At 40.7% G+C, this 24,857-nt stretch overlaps 1 protein-coding gene and 1 pseudogene across 9 annotated transcripts in view; both read right to left on the reverse strand.

Annotated features, from left to right (window-relative positions):
- Positions 1-24,857, reverse strand: part of LOC133243439 (ATP-dependent RNA helicase DDX3X-like) — a 77,743-nt pseudogene that overhangs the window by 35,264 nt on the left and 17,622 nt on the right.
- The window catches only part of ZNF674 (zinc finger protein 674), a 34,152-nt gene continuing 22,988 nt past the window's right edge, over positions 13,694-24,857 (reverse strand). For all 9 annotated transcript variants that reach the window (XM_061410356.1, XM_061410350.1, XM_061410352.1 and 6 more), the window contains one exon: positions 13,694-16,660. In XM_061410356.1, coding sequence (XP_061266340.1) covers positions 15,168-16,660 — 1,493 coding nt within the window. In that variant the 3' untranslated portion in view covers positions 13,694-15,167. The remainder of the gene's footprint in view (positions 16,661-24,857) is intronic.

The raw sequence follows: 24,857 nt of genomic DNA on the forward strand, positions 1-24,857 counted from the left end.
TTCATTGTGGTCTGTGGGGTATCTCTAATAGCAGAGCGTGAGGACTTCTCTAGTTGTGGTATGTGGGCTTTTCTTGTTACGGTGCACAAGCTCTAGAGTGTGTGGGATCTCTACTTGCCAATCACAGCATTTGGGATCTTAGTTCTCCAATCAGGGATCAAATCCACATCCCCTGCATTGGAACATGGATTCTTAACCACCAGACCAGCAGGGAAGTTCCAAGGTTAACTTTATTTAAAGTATGTTGTGTTGATATAAGAGCTTTGGAACTGGGCCAGAGACATGCAGTTTCTTTGAGATTAGATTTAAGGACATTGGAAACTCCTAGAAAGGAAATGTAAGACTTTAGTGATCTAACCCAGGCAACTAAATTAACTAGAAATAAAGAAAAGTATACACCAATATCTCTCATGAGCAAGGGATGCAAAAATCCCTAACAGTATTAACAAATCCATCAATATATTAAAAAAATAATAATTTACCATGACTGTGTGGGTTTATTCCAAGGATAAAAGGAAGGTTTGATATTTGAAAATCTATCAATGTAATGTATCATATTAACAATTTAAAGGGAAAAAAATGACCTGACAAGATCAACTAATAACAAAGAAAATTTGAAAATTACTTGACAGTCATTTGTGATAAAAATCCTTAGCAAACTAGGAATTCATCCTTTTGACCAAGGCTTAAGAAGAGTCAGACACGACTGAGTGACTGAACTGAACTGAACTAACTGTTGTTAGCTGAAATAGACATTTGACAATGATATGATACAGACTGATGAGAACAAAACAAAATCAGACAAAATCTGCTTAGGAAAATGTTTCTCCTTCAGATTCATTTGACAGGCTTGTCTTCTTGTCTGCCTATCTGGGCTCCAGTAAAGCCCACGTACTCCAGTGGAGGATATGAAGTCACACCATATTCATTCATAGGAGGCCACTGTAAGGATAAGATCTCATCAGTCACTGGAAATTTAAAGAACCAATCACTTGTTTAGCTTTTAATTATCCTTGCCTTCCTTTTTTATCATCCCTTGGCCCTCATTCAAGCTCCAGTTTCATTACTTCCAACCATCATCTTCTCCTTCCATCTCAGAAGCATCACATGGCCTTGATAAGAAATGTAATAAATTGTAGTGCATGCAGTAGTGTGCCTCTCAGATGTCTCCCTCTTCAGGACTAAGTTACTCATTCTCTCAGCAGCTTAGAGATTTAGCAGCCAATAACTCTCAGCTGAGTCTCTCTCAGGAAATGCCCTTGGCTCAAGAAAGTCGTCTAATGTAAAGTCATGCCCTACCTCCACATCCAACAACTGGGAGATGTGTGGTTCAAGGCCTGGCACCTTTGCTTTAACTAGGGATAACAATGAAGGGCTTTTCCAACTCCAAAAAGACTTAATACAACTCACCAATCAACATTCGGTTCCAAATCTTAACAACTCTACTAACCAAAAGTTTATCCCCTCATGTCTGTGCCAAATATTCCCATTTTCTCCTACAAATTCTTACTCATCACCCCTCTCTATCCTGCTGTGTGTCCCAGGATGCTGTTCTCTGCATCCACCAGGCTCCCTAGCCTTCTGGCTTCCAGCCAAGAAAATGGGACACCCATGGCAAGTATTAACACAGCAGGAACGTGGGGATAGTCCACTTAGAAATTTTTTAAAGATGATGAGTTTTGCTATTTTCTATTATTTTCAGATAAAAAGCTCTCTGAACACTTATGACCCTGAATTAGACCGTGTCACCCCTCTCTACTAAGGCTGCAATGATATTTCTGCAATGAGAAAACTATTAAGGCACTGTTTGAGTATTTAAAACCAGATTAATTTTAAAGGTTACATATTTAAGACATTTTGCGCTTCCCTGGTAGCTCAGCGGTAAAGACTACATCTGTAATGCATTTTCACTGCTGAGGGTGTGTGTTCAATCCCTTGTCAGGGAACTAAAATCCCACAAGCCACATGGTGTGGCCAAAAAATCAGGAAAGAGAGTGAGAACACAAGCAAATGATGGCAACAGTGTGGAGAAAAGAGAAACCTTGTACGCCACTGGTAGGAATGTAAACTGCTGCAATCACTGTGAAAAACAGTACAGAGTTTTCTCAAAAAACTAAAAATACAACTCCCATGTAACCCAGTAATTCCATTCCCGGCTACATATCTGAAAAAACAAACAAACAGTAATTTAAAATGATACATGGACCCCAATATTCATAGCAGCACTATTTACAATAGTCAAGATATGGAAGCAACCTAAATTCCCATCAAAAGATGAATGATAAAGATGTGACTACACACATACGTGCACACATGCACACACGAACACACACAAACACACAGGAAAGCTACTCAACCATAAAAAATGAAATTTTGCCCTCTGTGACAACATGGATGGACTCAAAGGCTATTGTGCTAAATAAAATGTAAGACAAAGACAAATACCATGTATCACTTACACGTAGAATCTAAAAAATACAACAAATTAGTGCATATGACAAAAAAGAAACAGACTCACAGATATAGAGAATATACTAGTGGTTACCAGTGGGGAGAGGGAAGGGGGAAAGGGTGCAATATAGGGGTATAAGATTAAGAGGTACACATTATTATGTATAAAATAACCCACAAGGACATATTGTACAACACAGAGAATACAGTCAATATTTTATAGTAACTAAACAGACCATAACCTTTTAAAGTATAACCTTGCCCAGCCCCTCCTCTAGGCCAGTTCTGGACTGACCACTGACCTGGGACCATAACCCCTCTTTAATGGCCCGGCTCCGCCCCCAAAATGCCCTAAACTATGTGCTGCTGGGGACCAGTGCTGGTTTTCTTATTCTGAGAAAAAGAGCATGGCTTTGGGGAATGGAGGGGCGGGAACTCTCCAGGGTGCATAGCCACAAGGAGGCCCAGCGGCGCAAGAGGACCAGAGGAGCGGGACTTGGAGGCGGTGGAACCGGGTCGCAATGACAGTCCGCACGGAGCTCGCTCGCCTCCCGCCACCCGAGACGTCTGCCCAGCCTTTTGTACTACTTGTCGCGGAAAATGGTCGCACTCTTGTCGCTCCATATAACCTCAGAGGGAGCCACGTCAGAAGCAGTGTCCCTAAAGGTACCATGTTACGCATTGGCTGGGTTGCCCTTCGCCCCTTCAACCCTCTCCTGCGCGTGCGCAGCACTCAGGCTCCCCAGGCAATGGGGAACGGAAGTGCTCTGCTGACCCCGGGGAGGTGCAAGTTGGTGCTGGTTGGTGTTACCCGCCCAGAGATCTCGAGTTCTTGGTGGTGGATTAAGGGGAGGCGAAGTTGGGGATTGGCCACTTAGGAAGGTCGGAGGAGGGGCCATGGATAAAGAGCTCCCGCCCCTGGGGTGGGGGCGGTGTTGAGTCACCAGGCCTCTGTGGTGGGAGAAGGGCGGGCTCCGGGGGTCAGCGAGTGATTGCTTCATTAATTGATTAATTCAGCCACTGTTTACTCAGTGTCTACTAAATGCCTGGCACTGTTTTTCACATTTGTCTTCATAGTTGCCCTGTTTGTACTTTGATACTACCCTTCTGTTCATTTTCTAGGGAGAAAACAACAAAAGGGCTTGGAAACCTAGCCAAAATCACACAGTAAACCCAAAGGATTCTTTTGTTGCCAGGGCTGCTCCAACTTACTCAAAACATGCCAACCCCCACCTTTAGCAGGAATTAACTGAAATCTTACTGCTAAAGGGCCCAGAGATTAGAAAGGAAACTACAAACCAGCTGGGACCGAGATGCTCACTCTTCAGATCTCCAACAGACCCTGGGTCTCAGTATACGCTGATTTTATTACATTAGCATTTTAGATAACACTTACCGGTGGCCATGACCAGAGATTAAAGACCAAACAATAATAATAATAATGATAAAAGGGGGTAATATCACACCCCTTGGAAAAAGCACCACCTTTTCCCCAGTCAGATCAGATCAGATCAGTCGCTCAGTCATGTCCAACTCTTTGCGACCCCATGAATCGCAGTACGCCAGGCCTCCCTGTCCATCACCAACTCCCAGAGTTCACTCAGACTCACGTCCATTGAGTCAGTGATGCCATCCAGCCATCTCATCCTCTGTCATTCCCTTCTCCTCCTGCCCCCAAACCCTCCCAGCGTCAGAGTCTTTTCCAATGAGTCAACTCTTCGCATGAGGTGGCCAAAGTACTGGAGTTTCAGCTTTAGCATCATTCCTTCCAAAGAAATCCCAGGGCTGATCTCCTTCAGAATGGACTGGTTGGATCTCCTTGCAGTCCAAGGGACTCTCAAGAGTCTTCTCCAACACCACAGTTCAAAAGCATCAATTCTTCAGCACTCAGCCTTCTTCACAGTCCAACTCTCACATCCATACATGACCACAGGAAAAACCATAGCCTTGACTAGACGAACCTTTGGTGGCAAAATAATATCTCTGCTTTTGAATATGCTATCTACGTTGGTCATAACTTTCCTTCCAAGGAGTAAGCGTCTTTAGACTAATGCATATGCGTCCCCATCTTTAGCCTCACTCCTCCCCCTTTTGTCTTCACTGTTTAAAATTAAATCCCTGCTGCAGGTGGGTGAGGAGAAGTTGCTCTGTGAACTTAGTTCCTGCTTCTCCATTCTTCGGCCACTGAATAAAGCTTGTGCTGTGTACATCTCAGCTTCCATTTCATTATTAGCTGCTCAAACTGGAATGGAAAAAAAACCCTCCCCAACTGAGGCAGAGAGCCTTAGCCAGACTAGGGCTGAGGAGGATGCAAAGGACTTACAGGTAGCACTACCCCCCCCCCCCCACATAGCACTTATGCCTTTGTAACTAACATACCCTTAATTTACTTATCAAGTTTGTTGCTTACTCTCTCTCCTCTGCAAGAGTACAGCTCCACACAATCAGGGAACTCTTGTATATCCAACACATAGAATAAGTACATAGTAGGCACTCACTTCTTATATTGAATGAGTGAAACCTGCAGAGGACTTTGATTTCAGAGGCTGGACTCTCAAAGAAGTAAAGCAGTCGTAGCTCATTGTCTGCCGATAATCAAGCTCTTTGTTTCAGTTCAGTTACTCAATCGTGTCCAACTTTGCAACCCCACGGACTGCAGCACGCCAGGTTTCCCTGTCTATCACCAACTCCTGGAGCTTGCTCAAACCCATGTCCATAGAGTCGGTGATGCCATCCAACCATCTCATCCTCTGTTGTCCCCTTCTCCTCCTGCCCTCAGTCGTTCCCAGCATCAGGGTCTTTTCCAGTGAGTCACTTCTTCGCATCAGGTGGCCAAAGTATTAGAGCTTCAGCATCAGTCCTTCCAATGAACATTCTGGACTGATTTCCTTTAGGATTGACTGGCTTTATCTCCTTGTAGTCCAAGAGACTCTCAAGAGTCTTCTTCAACATCAGCACACAGGCCCAGGTGGGCGGCTCCAGCAGCAAGGGCCGAATCCAGCGCCAGGTGGCGGTCCAAAGGCCCAGATCCCTGCACGCATCCAGAGGCCCAAAATCCTCAGCGGCAGACACTGAAGGAGACCCTGTCAGCAATTGAGCCCTTACCTCTTAAACACAGAATGAAGAACTGTGCCTCCTTGTGTTGAGTAAAACATTTAAGTTTTCTTCAACTTTGCTTCATCATATGGTTTGCTAATGGCATCTCATGTGTGGTCATTGCCTTTCCAGGGTCAGGGCAACAGCCAACGGCTCACTAGCTTCAAACACCAGCTGACCTGCCATGGGTTTCCTTAATCTACAAAAGACCTCATAAGGAGGCAAGTTCCCAGGTCAGAGGCAGAGATAGGGTGCTGAAGTGATGGTTCTGCAGAAATGTGTTTGGTTCTGCCTCCTTAGGAATAAGCTCCTCTGAGGGGAGTTGCAGGAGATGCCCAGACACCAGGGCAGAGGAGGAAGGCTCAAAGAACAGCAGATCCTACAAGAGCTGGGCCTGCAATGTGCTGTCGCTTCTCCCAGCTGAGAGAGAGCAACACTGGCATGGTGACTCAACTTCCAGACACCCATGAAGGACCAGGTTACAAAGGGCAGTTAAATCCCTATCAGAGGAGAGAGATGAAAGTTAGAAGTGTTTGGAGAGACACTGCCATGAGGGCAGGTGCCCTGCTGTAGTGCCTGTGAGGGCAGGATCAAGCTAGGAAGGATCACTCCCCACCATGTTACCAAACCAAATTGCATCTGGTTGCCAAATCTACTAAAACTGGGTTGTGGTGAAGGAAAATGCAGCATTTATTACAGGGCACCAAGCAAGGAGTCCAGGCAGCTAGTGCTTAAAAGACCCGGCCTCCCTGGTGACTGTTAGGAAAAGGTTTTTTTACAACAGGGTGACTGAGACAGGGTGACTGAGGGGGATTATAGGATCCATGATCAGCTTGTAAACATTTTTCTGATTAAATTGTGGTAAGATAAGTGGGAGTTAACATTATCGACCTTCTGGTTCCAACCCATCTGGGGGTCTCTGTGCTTGTAGTCAACATGCAGTTAACTCCTTCCACCTGGTGAGAGTTTCCGTCTCTGCAAAACAGCTCAAAGGATATGGCTCAGAAGTATTATCTATAGTCCTTGAGAAGGAACTAAAAGTATTTGACTTTGTTTAATGACTTAACTATTACTCTTTTGTCTTGTTTGACTGTTTTCCTTTGTTTCTGCATTTTCTCATTTCTTTGATTAAATTTATTCTTTGGAACTGAGGGAAGGCTTAGGAGACTAGTTTTTCTACAAACAACAGGCAGGTGGAGGACATCTGCCTGGGAAGACCCCAAAGGGTCCTGCTCGGTTACAATTTCACAGGACTTTCCCCCATGCTGACATACTTGTGTACACACCTTATTCTTCCCCCTTATGCCATGGGCTATTTTTGGATTTGAGTCAATCCCTTAGTATGAACATGCCTCCTGCCTCTGGCAGAAATGTTGACTATCCCTCCACTCTCCACTCTGACTAAAGTGCTTTTTATCATTTAACAAAAATACATCAGACATCTTTTCATGTCAGCCAATTGTTATAATGGCCATTTCAGAGTGTAGCCATAACAGTTTAAACACTGTCATCCTCCAAGTCCAGATGCAGCTTGTTTACTATCAAAGGTCATTTTTATCAGAAGCGACGTCACCTGGTGATATGACTGTCATGCCACCATTATTGAATTCTCAGGAACATAGGAAATTGAGTCATGTCCCTTTTCTTTTAGCTAATATGAATAATGCTGCCTTTAACATCCATGTGGCCATATAAATATTCCAGTAAGATAGAAAGAAAGTGTTAGTCACTCAGTGGAGTTTGACTCTTTGTGACCTTATGGACTGTAGCCTGGCAGGCTCCTCTGTCCATGGAATTCTCCAGGCAAAAATACTGGAGTGGGTTGCCATTTCCTTCTCCAGGGGATCTTCCTGACCCAGGGATCGAACCTGGGTCTCCTGCATTGCAAGCAATATTGTTTATTGTCTGAGACACCAGGGAAGTCAGTAGGATAGAGTCCTAGTTAAAATATGAGAAAAAAAAATGTAATAGTTACTGCCACACTAAGAGTACTCATGTTCCTATACCTTCATGAACAGTGGCTCTTCTCTATCTTTTGAATGCTTACTAACCTTATAGGTAAAAAAGAGTCTCTTACTATTTAATTAGCATATATTTGAACTCTATTGAGATTTATAATCTATTTGTATCTTTAGCAGCTGCTTATATTGGTTTGGCCAAAAAGTTCATTCAGGTTTTTCCATGCCATCTTACAGAAAAACCTAAATGAAATTTTTAGTCAACTAATTATTTCTGTTGGTATGAACATTTTATCCATTCTGTTGTCTTTTCTTAACTGACTTATCAAAAACTCGAGTAAAATCCTAGAAATGGCACTGCTGCATTAAAGAGTATTTGTAATATACATTTTGATGTATATTAACCAGTTGCTCCACCCATACCCAATGCTTTAAATCATTTATAACTTGTTATTTTTCTACACACTTGATTGCACTAGGTATTTACCTGTTTAATGTTTAAGAAGCTGAACAGTATAAATAATTAATGGAGATCTAATGCCCAGCATAATGATTATAGTTAACCATACTGTATTATAAACTTCAAAGTTGCCAAGAGACTACATTTTAATTGTTCTCACTACAAAAAAAGAAATTATAATTGTGTGACATGATAGAGGTGTTAGCTAATGCTACCGGTGGTAATCATATTACAAAATATAAATGTATCAAGTCAATATGTTGTATGTGTTGTGCTCAGTTCCTCAGTGTCCGACTCTTTGCGACCCTATGGACTGCAACCCACTAGGCTTCTCTGTCCATGGGATTCTCCAGGCAAGAATACTGGAGTGAGTTGCCATTTCCTTCTCCAGGGGATCTTCCCAACCCAGGGATCGAACCTGAGTCTCCCACATTGCAGGCTGATTCTTTACCACTGAGCCACCAGGGAAATCCAGACTTTACACAGTGTTATATGTCAATTATATCTAAATAAGAAAAAGAATCTGAAGGGTGATAAATGGTATACTATTATAAATTTATTTCACATTCCTCCAGTTATACTGGAGGAGGTTGTGGTTCTTAAAGATGTTAGAATTTTAGTGTATGAAGTAAATTAGATCATTGTTATATAATAAACAAATATCATTACCACTTTGATATTGATGTTTGAGAATTTAAAAAGTTATTTTCTTCAATTTAGATATTTCTAATGTCTAGGTAATCAAGTTTGCCAGTCTTTAACTGTATGTCTTCTGAATTTGGGGATGGTTTAAAAAGACTTTCGCTATTTTGCATTTATAAAAACTTTTAACTAGTAATTTTATGGTTATCCTGTACACATTTAAATCTCTGATTTCATCTGCAATTTATTTTGGAATTTGGAGTGGGGTAGCTAATGCAGTTTTATGGTATGCTTTTTTCCTGCATAAATACGTAGCCAGATTTTGCTAATAACCTCTTTTCTGCAGCAATTTGAGATGCTTTCGTTCTGAACTAAATTCTGACCCTGTATGTGTAGGATCTATTAGTAGTTTTTAAATTCCTTCATTGTCATTATTAAAGCATTAACACTGAGTGTAGTATGAATAAAACTCTCTCTCCTCATCACAGAAATCTGAGATAACCTGGCTTTAGCTTTGTGTCTCTGTAAATCCAATAATTGTGGAATAACAGCTGTATTACCAGGCATTGTTACTTAGGATCAGTATGATTCTTTATTGGTAAACAAACTGCACCTGGACTGGGAGGCCTGCGAATAACTAAAAATAGCTGGTAGGAAGCCATTGATTTGGGTTTTCCTGGGTCCAGGGTAACTCTCATAACTGAGCATGTCCTTCACCAGGACCCTGGAAAATATGCTGTTAGGGAAATTAAAATGGAGGTAGTCTTGTTCAGGCTTCAGAGGCAGGGGAGCAGGCCTCTGACCTGCTTCTGACCTGCCTGGACACTCCCTGGGTTACGTGCCTGCCCATGAGCATGCAGATTGTTACCAGCTATCAAGCAGCTCTTTAGATAAGAGAGGGAATGGGTCTTGGAATTTTCTTGAGTTCTTAGAGGCCTGGCCAGCCTCTGGGGTCTGGAAAATCTGGTGACTCAGAAGATGGAATAAACAGCACTGTCAAAGTTTAAAGAAAAACCAGAGCTGCATTTTTGTTCACAAACTGATGATGGTATCAATTTGCAGCCTGGGATTATAAGGAGGAGCCCCCAAAGCTGCAATTTGATCTCGCCAGTGGGGTGGAGGCATTGCCCAGGACCTTCTCCCAATTGGGACTCCAGATTGCTGTTACTTGGGACATCCCAGTGCTGTTAAATTCTGGATGTAGGTGTTGGCCCAATTTGGTGATGTATATGCTGTTACTTCTCTCTGTTGCTTCTATTTCTTTTCTTTTAATGACTGTATATTGAAAATAAGTCAGATAATCCTGTATTAAATATTCAAATTGTTGTGTGAGTAACGAGTGGTTTCTTCTGCTAATGAATCCTTTGAACCTAAAATGAAAGTAAAACTTTTGGCAAAACGTGTGCCTGGGGGTCTGTTACAAGAGATACTGGTGTATGGAGCAGCTTTTGGCTTCTAGGCCAGATACTGGCTGTGTTTGACAGTGTGGTTCCTGGGCACCTCAACTAGTACATGGCGGGGGGGAGTGGCAGGGGCAGGTTGAGCTACTGGATTGTACAAAGTCCTCCTGCTGGCAACACAGGCCTGTCACTACCTTTTGGCCCACTGTTTCCTGTCTCCCTCTGCAAAGCTGAGTAAACTGGTGCCACACATGGCCCACGGGAGCCTTGTGGCTGCAACATGTCTTCTTGAATTTAAGGCCACCGAGGGTGAGTGGGACAGGATGGGATCCAGAATGGAAATGGGTGGGTTATTGCTCTCCAGGCAGTTAGAGAAGTAAATCCTTGTTTGGTGGTGATAAGATCAAATAGAGACCTTTTCTTTATTACCTAAATTTGCTGACCAGGCCAGATACTGTCCTGTTCTTTGACTCGTGATTGATCTGATAATCAGTGCTGTTGGTCATGATTGAGTGGCTATGTTTTGAACTGTTCTAGATCTACATCCCTTCCAAAGCCTTCTCTGTCGGTCCCAAACAGAACTGAGTTCTTCCTCTTTTGGATTCCCTGCCCTACATCTGCCATTGCCTTCTTCCTTTCCTCCTGCCCTTTCATGTGTAAGTTTATAAGTGGTGTTTTTCTCCCTCTACTAGAATGTATGTAACTCCTTCAACTCAGGAGGTGTTTGTTTTTTATTAATCTTTAAATCCTCAGAACTTATCAGCTTGGTCTCTAGTCAATAAATATGTGTTGGAAGAATGAACTTCCAGGGTGAGATATTTCTAACACTTCATCTCTTTTCCCATAGTTTAAAATAATTTTAGTTACATAAGCACCCTATATACTACACTATGTCAAATTGTGGATGATGAACAGTATAACAATTACATAGAGAAAGGCAATGCAGTGTCTAAAAGTGTGTGTGCAGAAACCAGACTGCATGGATTTTTATTCCTAGTTCCTACCGGTGTGACCCGGGGCAGGTAACCTTGCACTCTATGAACCCTCCTGTCCTCATCTGTCAGGGTTCTCCTGGGTGGTGGGGAGGGCTGAAATCTTTCTACATATGAAGAACATAGGATGGGCACAGAGTGGGCACTTGATTTGATGTACTATCTCCATCTGCAAGCTAATCACTGGGCTAAGGATGTGTTGTTGTAGGAAACATGGACCTTCAGGGATGTGTTTGTGGACTTCACCCAGGAGGAGTGGCAGCAGCTGGATGCTGCTCAGAAGAACCTCCACAGGGATGTCATGCTGGAGAACTACAGCCACCTGGTCTCTGTTGGTGAGAAACCCTCCACAGGGTGACTGGTACACATCCCCTCGTGTCTCCCTCTCTGGGCTACTGCAGCTCAGGGGCGTCTGGGCCCTGAATGAGTCAGGCCTCAGGCTCCTGGTCAGGAATTCCTAATGGCATTTGCCCCCTGCCCAGGATGGTCATGCTCTCGCCTTCTCTGTAGATGGTCTGCACTGAGGGCCCACTGGCTAGGCTCACAGGGCAGTCACCAAAGCCAGACCATCCCCGCCCTGCAGGGACGGGCCTCGGTTCCGGAATGCTACAGGTGTTCATAACGAAGTCCTCTGTCATTTCCCCTTAATAGGATACCTTGTGGCCCAGCCACATGGGATCTTCAGGTTGGGACAAGGAGAAGAGGAGGCCGGGATGGCAGCTGGAGAAAGCCCACTGTGGAGCTGTCCAGGTAAGCCCATGTCAGGTCAGGGGTTAAGGGGTGGTGGTCCTTACCACAGTTCTATTTATTTCATCTTTCTGGCCCCTGAAGAAACCAGCTGGATCCCAGAGAATAAGTTTAAACTACCACAAGCTCAACCACACCAAGTTTAACTTCACAAGAGAGAAATATAGCACCTTGAGGTCCTCTTTGGGATCAGAGGTGACACATTTTACACCTAGAAATACTTGTTTGGCCCATATTCCAGGTGACACAAAAGGCTGCCAGCTTTGACTGGGGCCTAGGGCAGGAAAGGTTCTGTAGTTAGCCCAGGCTCTAGTGCCAACAGTCTTGTTGCTTGCACCATATGGTCTGGCTGCCCTAAGGGGCTGAAGGTGTCAGTGGCGGGAAAAGATGCAGAGTGAGAAACAAGCCCCTTAGATTTTTGAGTAAGGTCATGAAATATGTGTCAGAGAATTATACTACTTTTGAGATAGCAGGGTCCCATAACTCATGAGGAGCACTAGGCACAATAAACCTCCTTCTATCCTGCTGCTCTGCTCCATTTACTGAATAACCCACAAAACTGCCAATTTTCAGTGTGGCCTAGAGCAAGAATAGACTTTGCAATAGGTGTGGATTACCAAATGACCTAGCATATGAAGTGTTTGTGGCAGATGGACACGGAGTATGGAAATTTTGGAAGGTCCCTGTGAGTCACAGTACAGCCTGTGAGGGTTTTGGAGCATAGCGTGCCATCTTCTGCGGACAGATATTCTTCAGAGAAAAAAAATTTCTAGCCTGCTATTGACCCTAATTGAGGATCTTCCCCTTTCCCTTTCTAAGTCCTCCCCCTCAAAGTTATTAACTATCCTGAATTCTAATACCAGAGAGGAGAATTCCATTGATAGGATTGTATGTTTTATGACCCTGGAAAAATAAACAAGAAAAATTTTAAAAGCATTGTTAGAAACTCCAGGAAAATAAAAAACTAAGCAAAAAAGTAAATAATTATTGGGATTAACTTATATTTTCTTATGAATTTCCTCCTAAGTTCTTCAGAAGTTCCAACTGAAACTCTGATAATTACCTGGGCCCATAATCACTAGTGGGGTCTGATCTCCAAGCTGATCTCTTTAGCACATAAGATTCTTGGCTGCTATACATCTCTGAATCTGTCCTATGCCATTTACCAATCAGCGAGCTCCTTGTGGGAAAAAAGTAGCTGTCTATTGCTACTTTTCTTGCCTGCATGAGCTTGCCACCCAAGTCCCACTGTCTTAGCTCAGGGTGCCTTCAGGGCCTAGAAACCAGCTGCAATTCCTTGTCACATGTATTTCTTCAACATGGCTGCTTACTTTATCAGGCCAGCAAGGAAATTTTCTCTCTGGTCTCCTAAGATGAAGTGTTGTATAACATAACATAGTCATGGGAGTGACATCCTATACCTCTGCCATAAACTATTGGCTGAAAGCAAGTCTCAGTTCTGCCTACACTTAAGCAGAGAGGATTATATAGGGCATAAATCACTGGAGTCACCTAGGATGTGCCTGACAAAACTGCTGACAACAGGACAAGGAGCAAAGAGGGAATAGGAACATTCACAAGTATCACAGTTGAAGAGATTTCTATTTGGTGTCAGAAGTCAGTTTTGTCTCATTACTTGTACCTTTGACCAATTTACTACCTCACCTGTAAAGTTTGTTAGCTGATAATTTATGTAATGAGGTTTGGTGGTCACAGAGTAAATAACTATGGAGACACATTTTTATCCAAAAAATCACACAGATATTAAAATTGCAGGATATTCACTGTCAAGATGCAAAACATATACTCAAAACCATACCCTCAGATAACCACATGAAAAAGGAATAAGGAATATATACACATACATGAAAATGGGGTTATTTTAAGAAAACAATGATGTCATACATTAAAGTATGGATGGAAAGACAGAATCAAGCATGCCCAACATTACTTTAAACAATTTATTTTACTGGTAGTTTCTGGAGACTACATTTAAAAATTAAAAAATCAACAGTCCTAACACCCAAGTAATAATCTGGATAATCTGCTTAATAATTTGGTATATTTCCTTCTAAGCATTTTGTTCTGTGTCTACCTATACAATCTAAAACACATACAAATATAAAATATATTTGTATACATATATGTGCATATAATTTTACTCAGTATACAACTATTTTTCTGCCACCCAGAATCACTGATATAATGCTGCATATCCATTCTCAATGCATTTTTACAATGTAAATCATGTGGTACATTTAAAAATTTTTTTCACTTAGCCAATTATCATGAACATTTCCTTAAATCCTCAAACATAAGAACACTTTTGGAGAAGGAAATGGCAACCCACTCCAGTATTTTTGCCTGGAGAATCCCAGGAAGGGAGGAGCCTGGTTGGCTGCCATCTATGGGGTCTCACAGAGTCAGACACGACTGAAGTGACTTAGCAGCAGCAGCAAGAACACTTTTAATTAGTGCATACTATTCTATCTTATTGATATGTCAATTTTGAATCAATTGACTACTGGATAGTCAATTTTTTTCCTATTTCAAATAATATTGTGTTAAGGAAGATAATCTGAAAATTAAAAATTTTTATTGACTAATAAAATGAGGCATAAAATGTAACCATAAAATGGTCACCCTTAAATATTAAGTTGTAAGCTATGTTCCTAAGTGAGGTGTGTTAAAGCTTACTATATGCCTTTTCTGAAAGGGGTTTGTATTTTACACTGAAAGTGTTGAACATGTGTAAGATCTCCTGTTTGAGTGCTTGTTTCAGGGATCATGATGACTCATCCCCCTTTATATCACTTAAGGGAGGAATTTTCCTATTTGTTTAAGAAGTGAACATAGTTTGCCATAGCTAGGATTAGTAATTTTATACTTTATATTTTTCTTTCAAAAATGTCATACTTACTCCACAGTGAACATGTCTTAATTACTGAGTGCTTGTTTGGAACCAATAGACCTTTCCCACAAAATGTGTGGTATAGAATATGGAACATATTTCTCTCATAACTTCTAACAGTTTTCTAGACTTTAAATTCTTAGTTTCTTTTCAGCATACTCTGATAGTCAATGACATTTAAATTCTTTGTAAATTTTTTTCTGTATCAATATATTCACAGTTTTGTCACTTCTGAATTCTCTGATATATAATTCTCCACTCGTGTAAGAATTCTGGATGAAAAATTGGTCACATTTATCAGATGCTTCTGGAATTGTGCTTTTCTGCTTTCTTAAGTTAAATGAACATTAAATAGTATATGAAGTTTTTTACATTCTTGATATTTATAAGGTTACTCCCCAGGATGAACTGATATATAATGAGGTATAACTAGTGAAATTATCTCTATATTAATATATTAATAGGTTATAATATGTTATTATATCATATTATAGGTTATTAGTAAGTATATTAATAGGTTTTATCTCCTGTGTGACTTTTCTGATGTTTAATGAGAGTTGACTTCCCACTGAAGGCTTTATCACATTCTCTGCATTCATAAGGTTTCTCTCCTGTATGCGTTCTGTGATGTACAATGAGAGTTGATTTCACACTGAAAGCTTTCCCACATTCACTGCATTCATAAGGTTTTTCTCCTGTATGAATTCTCTGATGTTTAATGAGAGTTGACTTCCTACTGAACGTTTTCCTACATTCACTACACTCATAGGGTCTCTCTCCTGTATGAATTCTCTGATGTTTAATCAGTGGTGACTTTTCACTGAAAGCTTTCCCACATTCATTGCATTTATAGGGTTTTTCTCCTGTATGAGTTCTTTGATGTACAATAAGGGTTGACTTCTCACCAAATGCTTTCCCACACCTTCTGCATTCATAAGGTTTCTCTCCTGTGTGAGTTCTATGATGGACAGAGAGATGTGATTTTCCACTGAAAGTCTTCCCACATATGCTACATTCATAGGATTTTTCTCGTGTATGAACTCTCTGATGAACAGAAAGATGTGACTTTCCCCTGAAGCCTTTTCCACATTTACTACACTCATAAAGTGTCTCTTTTGTATGAGTTAGCTGATGTTTAATGGGTGTGGGTGTCTCATCAAAGCCTTTCCCATGTTTATTGCACTCAGATTTCTCACCCATATGAGTCCTTTGATATATAAGGCTGGACTTATCACATTTGATAGCTTCATAAAATGCTTGTCTAATGTGTGTTTTTTCATGTCTAATAAGGTGATATGAACTCTTAAAAGCTTTTGCACATTCACCACATACAAATGGTTTCTCTCCTGTATGAGTTCGCTGATGTTTCATCAGAGTTGACTTCTGGATAAATGTTTTCCCACATTCACTGCATTCATATGGCTTTTCCCCTGTATGAGTTCTCTGGTGTGCAATTAGGGTTGACTTCTGGCTGAAAGTTTTTGCACAGTCACAGCATTCATAAGGTTTCTCTCCAGTGTGAGTTCTCTGATGTACAACAAGGTTTGCTTTCTGGATAAACACTTTTCCACATTCAGAACATTGATAGAGTTTCTCCCCATTTTGAATTCTTGGACTTTTATTAAGAGCTTGCTTACAGTGGAGGGCTTTTCCATGTTCATTAGGCTCAAAGAATTTCTCTCCAGATTGAGCTTTATCAAGATTAGAATGGAAGCATAATTTCCAATATGCCTTACATTCATCACCTTTCTTTCTTACACAGCTTCTACTTTGACTAAGAAAATTGAAATTATGTTTTGAACACTTTCCCCATGAATAATATTTAGTGAGTCTTTGTCCTATAGAAACAAAGCCTGTGCTTGGATAAATGATTTCTCCATATGTTCTGAATTCTTGGCCACTTTTATCCTTCAGTGTTTCCTTATTTATGGATGAAGCTTGCCATAGAAGTTTGTCTTGGCTTTCCTTGTGGTTATCTGTCTGGTCATTAACTTTCCAGAATTCTAGGGAAAAATGCAATGATTCATCAAACTTGTAAGTATTTCTATGATAATGTTATGGGACAAAATTCATTCATAAATGCCCTGCTGTGAACTCCTATTAAGGGACCTGAGCTGATGTGAATGAACCCTCCCTATATTCTACCACCCTCCCTATACTCCACCACTTCCCTCAACTGTAAATACAAAGAAATGCTGGCCTATATTTAACAAAAATAATTTAATTCACAGTCAAGCTCAAGACCAAGAAAATATAAATTTTAGACATCAAAAGTGAAATGAGAATTTAAAGTGATGGGGTGAACAAAAACTGAAGCTTGAGGATTTACTGGGGAATCCAGACCACAGGGCACAAATGTTCAGGAAACTGGAATGTGATTTTCACTTAAAGTAGGAACCACAAAGGGTATCCATGCTTATTAAACACGAACTAGAAAGACTCCCCACTGGTCAAAGAAACTGGGAAGAATGCTATTATATATAAAAAATTAAAAGTCTGATATGATACTATATATAGAAAACCCTGAAGACTCCACACAAAAACTACTAGAACTGATAAATTCAGCATAGTAGCAGGATACGAGATTAACACAGAGAAACTGGTTATGTTTCTTTATACTAACAGTGAAATATCAGAAAAGTAAAAAAAAAAAAAAAATCCCTTTTAAAATCACATCAAAAAATAAAATACTTAGGAATAAACTTGACCAAAGAGGTGAAAGACTTAATACGCTGAGAACCTAAAACATTGATAAAGGAAACTGAAGATGGTCTGAAGGAAAAAACTCCCATCCTCTTTGATTGGAAAAATTAATATGTTTAAATGGTCATACTACCCAAAGGAATTTACAGATTTAATGTAATACCTATCAAATTACCTATGACATGTAAATCAATGAAGTTAGAACACACTCTCAGACCATGCACAAAAATAAACTCAAAATGGCTCAAAGACTTAAATATAAGACAGGATACCATAAAACTCCTAGAAAAGAACATAGGCAAAACATTCTCTGACATTAATCATACCCATGTTTTCTTAGGTCAGTTTACCAAGGCAATAGATATAAAAGCAGAAATAAACAAATGGAACCTAATCAAACTTATAAGCTTTTACATAGCAAATGAAATCATGTGTGCTTAGTCACTCAGTCGTATCCAACTCTTTGTGACCCCATGGACTGTAGCCCACCAGGCTCCTCTGTCCATGGGGATTCTCCAGGGAAGAATACTGGAGTGTGTTGCCATGCCCTCTGCCAGGGGATCTTCCTAATCCAGGGATTGAACCCAGGTCTCCCACATTGCAGGCTGATTCTTTACCATTTCAGCCACCAGCTTTTGCATAGCAAACAAAACCATAAACAACATGAAAAGACAACTTATGGACTGTGAAAAAATATTTACAAATGATGAGACCAACAAGGGCTTAAATATACAAACTATATTTGTATATTTCCAAAATTTGTATATTTCCAAAATATACAAACAGCTCATACAACTCAATAACAAGAAAACAACCTAATCAAAAAATGGGCCTAAGGGTCATAATGCTGGTCATCTTGTGGTTCAGGTTGTCCTTGGTGAGTACTTGCGTCAAGGGAGGGCCCTGGGATGCAAGGAGGTGTTGTTTCTAAGGATCCTTTCTGTCTTGCTGAAAAAAGGATAGACAGAAAAAATGGTAACTGAGTGTTTGAAAAACTGTTCTCAGGTAAGAAGAAAGTGTATTCTGGATATCCCTGATGGTCCAGTGGTTAAGAATTCACCTGCCAAAGCAGGGGACATGGGTTCAATCCCTGGTCTGGGAAGATCCCACATGCTGTGGAGCAACTAAGCCTGTGCACCACAACTACTGAAGCCCCAACACTCCAGGGCCCATGTGCCTTCACTACTGAAGTTGTATGCTGCAACAACTGAAGTCCATGGGCTTAGAGCCTGAGCTCCATGATAAGAGAAGCCACTGCACTGCAACTAGAGTAGCTCCTGCTCGCTGCAACTAGAGAAGGCCTGCATACAGCAACAAAGACACAGGGCAGCCATAAATAAATAAATGGACAAATAATTTTGTGGGGGATGGGGACTTCCCTGGTGGTTCAGATGGTAAAGAGACCTCCTGCAATGAAGGAGACTGGGTTCGATCCCTGTGTCAGGAAGATCCCCTGGAGAAGGGAATGGCTAGCCACTCCAGTATTCTTGCCTGGAGAATCCCCATGGACAGAGGAGCCTGGTGGGCTACAGTCCATGGGATCACATAGAGTCAGACACAACTGAGCAACTAACACACTTCATTTTGGGGGCTCCCCAGGTGGCACAGTGGTAAAGAACCCACCTGCAAGTGCAGGGGATGCCAGAAACACGTTTGATCATTGGGTTGGGAAGATCCCCTGGAGAAAGATATGACACCCTACTCCAGTATTCTTGCCTGGGAAAAATGGACAGAGGAGCCTGATGGGCTATAGTCCATGGGATGACAAAGAATTGGATATGACTGAGCACACATGCACAAATACATTTTTAGAGTTCCAATTTACAAATCAAAAAAGATACATGCACCCCATGTTCAATGCAGCACTATTTATAATAGCCAGGACATGGAAGCAACCTAAACGTCCATCAACAGATAAAGGGATAAAGATATGGTACATATATACAATGGACTATTAATTAGCTATAAAGAATGAATTTGGGTCATTTATAAAGATGTGGACGGACTTGGAGTCTGTTATACAGAGTGAAGTAAGTCAGAAAAATATCATACAGTAATGCATACATCTGGAATCTAGAAAAATGATACTGGTGAACCTATCTGCAGGGCAGAAAAAGAGGTGTGGATGTAGAGAATGGACTTCTGGACAAAGGGGCAAAGGAGAGGGTGGGAAAAATTGAGAGAATAGCACTGGCATACATATACTAGCATGTGTGAAACAGATATCTAGTGGGAAGCTGCTGTATAACACAGGAAGCTCAGCTTGGTGCTCTGTTTTGACCTAGAAGAATGGAATGGGACGGGGAGGAGGAAGACTCAAGAGGAAGGGGATGTATGTATACCTATGGCTGATTCACTCTGTTATACAGCAGAAACTAACACAACATTGTAAAGCAATTATATGGCAATAAAAAAAAATTTTCCTGAAAAAAAAAATGGGCACAAGACATAGACATTTCTGCAAAGAAGACATGCAAATGGCCAATAGGTAGATGAAAAAAATGCTCAACATCGCTAATTATCAGAAAAATGCAAATGAAAACTACAATAAAGTACCACCTTATACAGGTCAGAATGTCCATCATTAAAAGGTCTACAAATAAATACTGGAGAGGGTGTGGAGCAAAGGGAACCCTCCTATACTGTTGGTGGCAATGTGAATTGGTGCAGCCACTGGAAAATAGTACGGAGGTTCTTCTAAAAACTAAAAAAAGAGTTGCCATATGATCTAACAATCCTACTCCTGGGCATATATCTGGACATAACCACTAATTCGAAGAGATACATACACCCTATGTTCATAGCAGCACTATTTATAATAGCCAAGACATGGAAACAACCTAAATGTCCACTGACAGATGAATGGGTAAAAAAGATATATATCCAAAGTGGAATATTATTCAGCCATAAAAAGAATGACATAATGCCATTGAAGGAACATGGATGGACCTAGAGATTAACATACTAAGTGAAGTCAGAGAAAGACAAATACCATATGAAATAACTTATATGTAGAATCTAAAATATGATACTGCTGCTGCTAAGTCGCTTTAGTCGTGTCTGACTCTGTGCGACCCCACAGACAGCAGCCCACCAGACTCCCCTGTCCCTGGGATTCTCCAGGCAAGAACACCGGAGTGGCTTGCCATTTCCTTCTCCAATGCATGAAAGTGAAAAGTGAAAGTGAAGTCGCTCAGTTGTGTCCAACTCTTCGAGACCCCATGGACTGCAGCCTACCAGGTTCCTCCATCCATGGGATTTTCCAGGCAAGAGTACTGGAGTGGGTTGCCATTGCCTTCTCCCAAAATATGATACAAATGAACCTATATATGAAACTGAAACAGACTCACAGACATAGAGAACAGACTTGTGGTTGCCAAGGGGGAGGGGGGATGGAGGCGAGTTGGATTGGGAGTTTAGGATTAGTAGATGCAAACTAGTATGTATAGAATGAATGAATAAGGTCCTACTGTATAGCACAGGGAACTATATTCAATATTCTGTGATAAACCATAATGGAAAAAAAATATGAAAAAGAATATATGTATGTGTAACTGAGTCACTTTTCTGTATAGCAGAGTGTACACAACATTGTAAGTCAATTATACATTAATAAGATAAAAAAATCAAAAGCCTAGTTCTGTAACTCAATCCAAATGATTCTAAGTGTAGTAGAGAGCCCCCTAAGCTAAAAAATTAGACTAAAAATTGGTCCTGTATTAGTAGGTTCCCAGTGGTGGCACATCTTCCAAAAGATATATTTTTGTATTTTTATAGCTTAGGGCTCATAGGATGTCTATGGTATACTAATTATCACTGAAGAGTTAACAGTAAAAAATTAACAACCTCACAAGGAAATGACCTACTATGAAAGAGAAGCAGCATATATATTTAAAGATACTCCCATTTCTAGAACTATAGCTAGTAAAACCATGTGGACTTCAAGATAAATATATTTCAACTGTTTAAAGAAATAAGGGAAAAACTCTGCCTACTTTCTATCTAGTCATAGATAAAGACAGATTTAACAGATTAGGTGACAGACCTTGAGATCACCCAGAATGTAGCATGAAGAGCTAACAATGGAAATATGGTAAGAGAAATATAGAAATGATAAGTTCCAGAATAGGTTTAACAGCTAATCCAAATGGAGGACTAGAGAAAAAGGGAGAGGCAATATGCCAAGAGATGGGTTACTAGAGCAACACTGAGACTGCTATACTTAGAAAGGCCAGCTTGCAAGGCTGGCCCTTGGCTACCATCTGGGAATTTAGAGTTCAGGAATGTCCCCACCATTCGCTAACTGATAAGGCTGCTTGTACAAACAAGGTGATCTGCTTTCCTTCTGGGAGTCTGGAATGTTGCTAAGTGCGGGATGTATGTATAGATGCTGAGTCTCTCTAATGGGCTTCTCTGTGCGCAAACACACAAATGTTGCTGCCTTTTCAATGCTGGGAGAAGTATGTGCTGTGTGACCCTACATGGGAGGGAGAGAACATAAGGAACTCTACATGGAGTCCTCCAGACTCTGCTCCTGTCTTCTCCCCTTATGCTCTAGTTGTATATCCTTATATCCCCAGTCGCTAAGTCGTGTCTGCCTCTTTGAGACCCTATGGACGACAGTCTGCTAGGCTCCTCTGTCCATGGAATTTTCCAGGCAAGAATACTGGAGTGGGTTGCCATTTCCTCCTCCGGGGATCTGCCAGACCCAGGGACTGAACTTGCATCTCCTGTGTCTCCTATATTACAAGCAGATTCGTAACCTGCTGAGCCACTGGGGAGGCCTGTATATCCTTACTACATTGCTGTAATAATCTTAGCTGTATATACAGCTAGATGCCAAGGCCTGGGAGTCCCTCTCAAGAATCTCTGAAAGTGGCAGTGGTCTTGAGGGACCCCCAGTCTAGGCAGCATTTGAAGAGATAATGAATGAGAGATTTCTGTCATGTGTCTTACCCTTTTTTAAAATTTATTTATTTTTTAATTGAAGGATAATTGCTTTACAGAATTTTGTTGTTTTCTGTCAAACCTCAACATGAATCATCCATAGGTATACATATATCCCCTATATCCTAACCTTGAATGTCCAGAGTCCTGAGTGTGGTGAGACACAGTACTGAGACATAGTTCTGTGTAACTGTAAGACTTTAGGAAAGTAAGTATTGAAAGCTACCATGGAGAAATTTTAAAAACCACCTATAAAGAAACAATTAGGTCAACAACAGATTTCATCAGCTAAAAAAGAAGCCAAAAGAATATTTTCAAAGTCCTGAGACAAGCTGTCACCTTAGACAACCTTAGATATCTCTATCCCCAGCTAAATTATTGCAATGGAAGATGACAAAATAAAGATGCTTTTGGACAAGAAAACAGAGAATTTGCCACACACAAAGCTTGCTAAGAATATGCTTTGTACTTGAATTATTCAGGAGGAAAATGAGTAAAGGGGAAAAAAGGTATGGTGGGAGGGTAAAGAAAACCCAGCAAAGGCATGAAAAAAGGTAAAGGAAAAGCAGGATCTTTAGAAAATACAGTTTCCTCTAAAAGAAGAAATACAAATACAGTAATAGAACAATAAATAAATATTAACCCCATTAAGTATAGGCCAACCATATTAAATTGTGCTTTTAAAAATCAGCTATGTGTTTTTAAAAGACAATTACAACAAAATGGGAAATGTTAAAATCATAGACAGATACACCTGGCACTTAATAACCAAAGAAAATTGGTAAAACAACAGTTATGTTATACTGTGGTGTTGGAGAAGACTGAGCAACTAATCTGATCTGATCTGATCTGATGTTATACAAAACAGAATGACCTGGATGCCAAAAGCAAATAAGGACAGAATATGAAAATATTATAAAGCAATTTCAGTTACATAGATGCAAAACACTTAAATATACATGACAAATTGATTCTATTTATGAGAGAAAAAAGGTTAGACACCTAATACTGTTGAAAATGTATATATTCTACTATGTATTATACTTAGTTACACCACAGAGAAATTCTGCAAATATGTACACGTACAAGAATGGCAACAAGGTATTAGAAACAACTAAATGCCCACCAATAGAGGCTTAGATTGGTAGACTCCGATACTGAGGTGTTGGAATGCTATACAGGAGTTAAAATGAATGAATTAAATCTAACACAGGTAAACTCAAAGGTGAATACTGAATACAGAAAGTAAGTTGTACAAAGACCTCCTATGGTTTCTAGGGCACTAATCTGGTAAATTTACAAAAAGAATGCTATATTGATTACCAGTGCAAATTTATGTAGTAAAAGTATAAAAACATGGGTTAGAAGGATACTCACCAAATTCATGATACCATTTGCCTATGGAGGAAATGAAGGCAAGAGGACTCAGGAGGGGAAAAGGGATGCTTCACCTTTATTTGTAAACCTCTATTTCTTTTATAAACAAAAAAACATTACCACCAAATGACAAAATCTTAGCATTTGCTATTATTGGAAGGTAACTATGACAGAATTTCTTATGACTATGACTTTCTATACTTCTGTGCAGTTTCAAGAGAAATGCCTTAAAGCAGGGCTTCTGGAACAGTGGAGTGAGGACCTTAGTAAATTGTCTTCCCGTTAAAAGCAATGAAAATATTGGCAAAATTATCAAAATCATTTCAGGACTTTGGAAATTAACCAAAGTCATACACCACGTTAAAAAGCATTTATTCAAGAACCACCAGTGAACCTCACTGAGAACAGCCAAGTATGTGGTTTTTACTTGGTGTTACTTCTCCCCACCCCCACCTCCACCCTAGACCCCTGGCTCCTCAACTCTGTGGTCCAGAAGGAATGAAAACTGGCATCCTCACAGCAGCTGAAGGGAGCTCCACTGGAAGCCCCATCTCCAGAGTTTTGTTACTACCTTGATCTAACTTGGAACTCGGTTCCAAACAGTATATAGTAACTACAATCCCCATGAAAAAATAGAGAGCACCAGTAAAAGTAATGTCCAGCAAGGTGTTAACGTGGCACACTTGGCTCCTGGCTGATGTTTGGGAATGCAGATTGTGGAATGTTCCCTATTTTGATGATTTTAGCCTACCTGGGGCACTGAATACCTGATTTTCTCCTGGGTGTCTAGACACCTGGATGTGCCTATTTTTATTTAGTGGGTCAACTGAGAATCTCCCACAAAGCGAAAAGGGCTTTCTAAAAAGTCTTACTTGCCACGTGGACTTGAACTGCAGCTGTCTAGCCCTGCAGCATCTTGGATTTGCATGAGAAAGGGGCAACTATCGCTGTAGGGATTTGTCTCCTACCAAGTGCCCAGCAATATGGGTGGAAATGAACCCTATTAGGACACATGAAGAAATGTCAGAAAGCAGGAAATAAAGGGGGAAAAAGTCTTAGAAGCTTCAGAGTTCTCAAAAGGAAAATTTCAGTCAGAAGACAATGGAACAATGCCTTCATAAGTCTAAGGGAAAGAAATGTCCATCCTAGAACTCTACTCCAAGCTCAACTCCC

This window comes from Bos javanicus, chromosome X, assembly GCF_032452875.1.
Source record: "Bos javanicus breed banteng chromosome X, ARS-OSU_banteng_1.0, whole genome shotgun sequence".
NCBI lineage: Eukaryota > Metazoa > Chordata > Mammalia > Artiodactyla > Bovidae > Bos > Bos javanicus.